This window comes from Pyrus communis, chromosome 12 (genome assembly GCF_041283825.1).
Source record: "Pyrus communis isolate YQ-2024b chromosome 12, ASM4128382v1, whole genome shotgun sequence".
NCBI classification, from domain to species: Eukaryota; Viridiplantae; Streptophyta; class Magnoliopsida; order Rosales; family Rosaceae; genus Pyrus; species Pyrus communis.
Window position 1 is genome coordinate 25,537,530 of NC_142576.1, and position 6,756 is coordinate 25,544,285.

General features: G+C 34.5%; 1 protein-coding gene across 2 annotated transcripts; it reads right to left on the reverse strand.

Moving 5' to 3' along the window:
• Positions 1 to 342: 342 nt before the first annotated feature.
• On the reverse strand, positions 343 to 5,135 carry LOC137746009 (syntaxin-132). 2 transcript variants are annotated; one of them, XM_088680761.1, is made up of 14 exons: positions 4,887 to 5,135; positions 3,911 to 4,021; positions 3,668 to 3,724; positions 2,953 to 3,001; positions 2,535 to 2,623; positions 2,373 to 2,446; positions 2,137 to 2,179; positions 1,985 to 2,045; positions 1,848 to 1,873; positions 1,692 to 1,769; positions 1,408 to 1,488; positions 964 to 1,029; positions 607 to 788; positions 380 to 527 (listed from the first exon to the last, which is right to left on the reverse strand). In XM_088680761.1, the coding sequence occupies exons 1-13, from the start codon at positions 4,902 to 4,904 to the stop codon at positions 615 to 617; spliced, it is 927 nt and encodes a 308-aa protein (XP_088536887.1). In that variant the 5' UTR covers positions 4,905 to 5,135; the 3' UTR covers positions 380 to 527; positions 607 to 614. The 2 variants fall into 2 exon arrangements, with proteins under 2 accessions (XP_068342153.2, XP_088536887.1); XM_068486052.2 differs by having other exon boundaries at positions 343 to 788.
• Positions 5,136 to 6,756: the final 1,621 nt, after the last annotated feature.

The following is a 6,756-nucleotide window of genomic DNA, read 5'->3' on the forward strand; positions in this document are numbered from 1 at the left end:
TCCTTCATCATACTCACTCACTGGTATATAATCTGGAGTTCTGGACTTGTCCCTCAAGCATCTAAAGATTCCTCCCTCCCTTTCCTCCTATAAAAAATACGAATGCCGGAAAACAGGAAGAAGAGACTTGTTCTGCCGGTGATGTGTACCAGTCCATATTATATTATGCTTGATAAATTTGCTATTATAAATTGTTGATATTTGATTAATGGTTGTTCATGTAATGTAATGAGGCATGAGGATTTGTACCGAGCTCCGCAATTTTGATTGACCAAAAAAAAAATCGACAGAAATATCTCTGTGACGGTACTGTTTTATAACCAGTAACATGAGACATTCAAGAAGGAAAAACTAGTTTTCTTTTATGTATATTAAAGAATATAGTAAGAGTGTTTCAATTAATAGTGTTACATGCAGGCATTATCATAGGAGAACAAAAAAGTGCCAGAATGATTTCCCTTGAGTTGCTTGAGTCCCAGAGGTGTCAGTTGTAGTCCCCTATACTTATGAGTTACAAATTACCAGAGGTGCTAATTTAAGCACCATTGTTACTACTCCACGGTTTTAACACAGCCACCGCGATGATTGCAACGATGATTACCAGAGGTGCTAATTTAAGCACCATTGTTACTACTCCACGGTTTTAACACAGCCACCGCGATGATTGCAACGATGATAAGAAGGACGAGGATCGCAATGCACATCCATTTCCTCGAACTCTTTTGTAGCTTCTTGGCCTTCTGAAGAGCATTGTTCCCTTGCTGTACATGATCTACCGCACTTGATACCTGCGGAATAAAAACACAAAATACGTGATCGTCATATCTGATACAGAAGTGGCAAAGTGTGCTACAACATTGACATTCCACGTCACGTTTTTTCCAAATCAAATTCTTTTTTCTTTTGGGCTTAAAACGCCAAGAAATTCATGGGATCATTGCGCTTTCAGATTGTAGTATTTACCTGGGTTTCTATGTTGTTAAGCAAGTCCCCTTGTGCATCGACCAGCACCGCCATATCCAGAAAGATCTGTGCATAAGAGAGAGAGTTATCATATACTCATGGCGAAACACAAACAGAAAGTTTTCCTTTCAGTTTTGCAGCTATTCTCCCGGTTGGCCTCAAGGAATCGTGGCATTAAAATAAGACAATAACTTGGTTTTCTTATAAGCTACATGACTAACACATACTTAGCATGTCATGACACAACTTAATGATCTAACCGATCACTCACTTTCTTACAGAATTCAAGCAGCAAGATTCAACAGATTAATGTTATTATATTCAATATGGCAAATACCAAATTGTAAAGTGAATTCTAAAAAGTAAAGCCTATGCTAGACATCTGTATTGTATAGCAACTTCATGTCTTCGTCAGAGAGTATGCATCATAAACTAAGAATATACCTGTTGTAAATCGAGAAGCTTCCTCTCAAGATCTCTAACAGCATCATGTCGCTCTTGAATTTCGGCCAGAGTGTCCATTATCTACAATTTGATACACAATTTGGATGTTATCAATCTTAATCAGAAAATTCAATGTTTCAACAACCCAAGCTAGAAGAGTTAGGAGCTTAAAATTAATTGTTCAAGATGTCAAAAAATGTGTCAAGTCTGTGAGAGAATGCACAATTTCGATAGTAAAAAGTGCTTATTTGGGGGCAGAAAATAAAAAAGGAAATTTGACAAACCTGGCCTCGCCCTTGTTCTTGGATTGCCTTCTGGAAAATTTGTTCACTGTCTCCTGTCTCGATTAATCTTTCAATTGTCTGTACAATGTTAAATAATTAGAAAATGAGCTTTCTGGTATAGATATATCGTAATTTCAACAGTGCAATAAGTTTTACCTCTTCATCAGCTCTTGCGCCCGTCACTGACATTCACAAAATGCAAGAGAAATAAACTATAAAATCAGATCATGGAAATTCAAGTAGAAGCTCCAGAAATAGCAACCAATGATGAGTCGCAAGTGAGGGGTTCAAACCTGTAAAAACTCGCCTCTCAACAACATCACGGTACTCTTGATGGATGGTGTCCCTTAGAGTCTGCATGTCTTAAGTTCAAAATTTAGAGATGAAAGAAACAAAAATTATGAGATTAAAAAATAAAATGCATGTGTGGGTGTGTATGACCTACCTGAAATTCAGCCATCTTGTCCTTTAATTTCTTTTTCAAGGCACTGCAACAGTAGATAACAGTGGACACTTGACAATGTTAGATTCAGCTGAGTTGACAATTAATAAAAGATTTCTCCAACAAGCATGTGTGGGTGAAAAATCATTGGTGATACCACAACTTAGTAGATACCAAAAGGAAATGAGGGGAAATAGGTAGAAGGCATCTTGAAGGCAATTGTTGGAGTACGAACTTACAGGGTTGTTGCTGTTCGGGATCTATCTACACCTGTTCCTTTTCCGCAACCAGCCTTCTGTCTATTTGCTAAATTCTGGACCCATAAGGAAAGGTTAGTCAGACAAACAAAATTACTACCAACCACAGAAACAAACACAGCTTTCTGTTGAGTCAAAACTTACCTCTTTGTCGAGTTCTTCAATTTTTGACTTTATCCATCGAGCAACTTTTCCAACTTCGTCAACATCTTTCTCCATTCGTTGCTTGATTGCTGCACATGGTGAAAGAATCCATCATCTTTGTTGACTTAATGAGGGAAACGAAAAATTAAGTTGATAAATGCAAACAGAATATATATCACCAGTAAAGGGAGAACAGATTACAGGGATTATTTTTAGATGTACGAGATAACACGCTAGAATATTTTTTGACATCTCCTATCTTACATACATCTTGTTTTCTCCCTCCGTTTAAATCCATAATAGGCATCATTTTATAGAGCTACGAAAGAAACAAACATACATTACATAATAGAAAATACGAATATAAGCATGAAAGATTCACTTGATTATTGAAATAATTAAACAAGTTTGAGATTACATTTCATTGAAGGAGCCTTAGTAACAGCCTTGGACTCTTCATGTGCATCCTGCATGAAAAACAAAAACATTAAAAAGTGATAAAAAAGTGCATCTTATATCTCAAAGAATCATTCCACCAACTGTAACACGCTCCAATTTTTTAAGCTATTGTATAAGGCACAAAAAAGCGAACAATTTTTTTTCTTCCAAATAACAGTTTATCAATGTTTAAATTAGTGGGATCAAACGCAGTAAATTTACCAATCTGGATGATGGACTATCGTGCAAATAAACAGAACTCAGTCCAGTTGCTATACAATTCTATGTTACCTACACTGCAGTATGATGTTTATGTGTTCTGTTTTGTTACAATTATACTCGTTCATGACCTTAAAACTAAAATTCCCAATTTGATGAAGACGATAAGTAACTAGAAATGCACTAATGATATCAACACATATTGGCATCACGCTTGTAATTACAAAGACGACAACATTACCAACCAAAACGGAAGGACTCAAGTCTTTGAGCTTCTTGGATAAGAAAATTCACTCTCAATTAAGTTTAACGGCTGAATTCATTAGCGCAACACTGAATGAGACCAAGTTAAAGAGTAACCAATTCAAGCATTTCAGACAATAGCACCAACCAATGAGGAACTATGACAGCAGAGACAAACAAAAAACATTCATGGCGCTGACAAGGTAAGGAAAACATACTGGAAAGCATATTACCTGGAGCTTTTTCAAAAGTTTATCAAGCTTCTCATTTTGCTTCTCAATCTCTTGAACCTGGGGGCAAAAATCATGAAAGCATTAGACAGAATCAACAGAAAGTAAACATAACACAAATTCCATATACAGAATAATTATCTATGGAAAAAAGTAAAAGGAAAAAGAGTAACGGAAAAAGAAAATAATTGCGTTTCATGCATTTAAGGGATGTTGCACAAAAATAAGTAAAAGGAGTTAAAACACCTTTTTGAAAAAATTCTCCAAACCAAGTTCTCCAGAATTCATTGAAGCATGTGCTCCTAGTTCGATATCTCCATCTCTCAAAGCTTGACCCCGAGAGATCTCAAAAGAATCCTGCAAGCAGTAAATAGGTCATAAATGAACTCAAACAAAACCTTAATCCCGAATCTGATTGCTTGACTTCAATACGGTCTAGGAAAGAAAGATAAAAGGAAAGAAAAGGCACGATAACAATGACTTGAACTTACATAACCACATGACACTGCTAAATTTCTAAGAGCACATTCTAGTAGACAATTAGTATAGACAAGCAAACCCGATACATAGAAAGAAAATCACGGCCTCAATTGCAGAGCTTGCGTATATGTCAAGTGTTATTCAGCAGTTCAGCATTATGTAAAACTACAACACTCGTTTTACAACTTCCATCATTGTCCTTGTTGTTAATAATTTAAAATCCAAAAAAGAGAAAAAGGGAAGTACTTCTTGTCAATTACAGCGTCAAAAGTCTAGTTTATACGAATCTTTAGTGATTCAAAACATCAATGCCGATGAATTCTGTTCAAAAGCTGAGAAATAAAAAACATTATAGATAAACAAAGGGAAAAAGAAAGCAAATTGTTCAAGTTTTTAAGTTTTGGTAGCCACAGTAGCTTGTGTTGATTGAGCTGCGATGAATTAAAAGTGTAAAACCAACCACTTGCATTCCCTCAATCACAATGCAAAATCCCATAATTCATTAACCTTCAATTTTTCATCAATTTCCCTCCCTTTTCTCACTAACCAAACAGAATGTACAAAAAGCCAAACCCCCATAAGCCAAAAATTCAAGGAAAAAAAAAAAAAAAACTCATTAAAAACGCAGATCCAATAACATAACGCAACCGGATCAGGACAAAAACAGAGCCACAAAACCTCCAAACATGCCCAAACAAATAAAGCATAGCATAAATTAACGAACGAAAATCAAATACATTACCTTTAGCAGGTCGTTCATTGTCGAGGGCAGCTGAAAAATGCAACGATGAAGAACTACAATTTGAGAAAAAAAATTAATAAAAGCTAAAAATTTAAGGTAAAAAAATGGAAGCTTTCTCTCCTCTGAGGGACCTGGTTAATTAAAAAAAAAAAAAAACCAGGCCACTGTCAGGGTTTCCAGAGGAGAGAGAAAGGGAAACCAAATGAAAGGGAATGAAAGACAGAATGTGCTTTTTGTGTTGGAGATGTTGCGGCAGAGGAGAGAGACAGAGAGAGATATCAGAGACGGAACGTCATTTTCTTTGCTGTTTTAAATTTCTCCATTTTTTTTCAGATTAATTACAATTGCAAATTCATACTTTATTTTTAAAATTTCATAAATCTTACACAAAGTTGTGATTTAGTTTTCGTGTTATATATCTCTTAATAAATCCGTAGATGTGGTATTAGTATATGTTCTAGTTTTGTTGACGTGGATGCCATGTAGAGTAAATAAATTTTTAATCATTTAAAAATGTCAAAATATTTGTTTTAATGATTTTCTATTTTCTGTTTTTAATAATTAAATTTTCTTAATTTATTTTGAACCAAGTGGCACAAATGCAGGCTTGTCATATCATCATATAACGATTAATTTGACATATTAACTAATGAATGTACGACATTGTAGCGAAACGCAAATTATTGTATGACATTCTAATGATTTAAAGATGAAATATGAGTTTATAATAGTTAACATCCAAACTTAAGGGTGTAAAATATAATTTTCCTTTGTTTTTTAGTTTTGAAATTCGTTTGTTACCTAATTTGAAAGAGAAAGAAAGTGGCACTTTCTATTTTTTGAACTTTGTTAAAGGACGAATGTGCCCTTTGATGTCGGCTGTTTTTCTCCACTTACACTACATGACCCACCATTGATGTACTAATTACTACGTAGCATGTGGATCACGGCGGTGAGCCTACGACGTTCAGGCGCCTCTACTAATACTCAATTATTTTCTAAATTCACCTGATTAATTACTTCTTTGATAGTTTTTTAGAAGGTTACAAATCTTTTAGTACACCTATAAACTAGACCTGGCATTCGTGTCGTGTTTCTCGTGTTCGTGTCGTTTTCGTGTCATACCCGATAGCTTAACGGATCGTGTCGTGTAATACCCGTTAAAGTAAACGGGTAATATGACCCGACCCGAAATCAACCCGTTAATATTTTCAGGTAATATGACCCGACCCGTTACCCGTTAAGAAAAATATATTTTAAATCAATAAAAATGAAAATGAAAAACATAATTTGACCCAAAAAAATGTAAAACATAATACTAAATCAGTATATGCATACTAAATTTCAGAGTTGACCCCTTAATGAAAGTTGTAAAGCTTTTTATTACGAGTGATTACATTTTTCACACTTCTACAATAATTATTATTAATTTTATTAATTTTTCACTAAAATAAATAACATTGTTCATGAGATTTGGAGGGTTTTAAAAATCTAAATGACCATGTAACCTTACCAATGGAACTCAAAGCTTACATGTTATTCCTTTTACAAAATCCTCAATTTTCATAGATCATCATGACATAAGATTTTGTGATATATATCCACTTTTGTAAATATTTTAAATTGACGATCAAATTAGTTCATTGTATTCATATATGATCAAGGAGTGTAGCTGTAAAAAATCATCAAAATCAGAGTTAAAATAACCGTTAAATCGTGATTTTTCGTTTATAACCGTCGAAACATTTTGTCTCGTTACTTGATCTCTGAATGTTTGTTTTTTGCAATTTCTGGCGTATGCGATCTCGAAGCATATATAAACACGTTTGATGGTTGGATCATTGAAATTAGTTTCATATGATGCGTATCC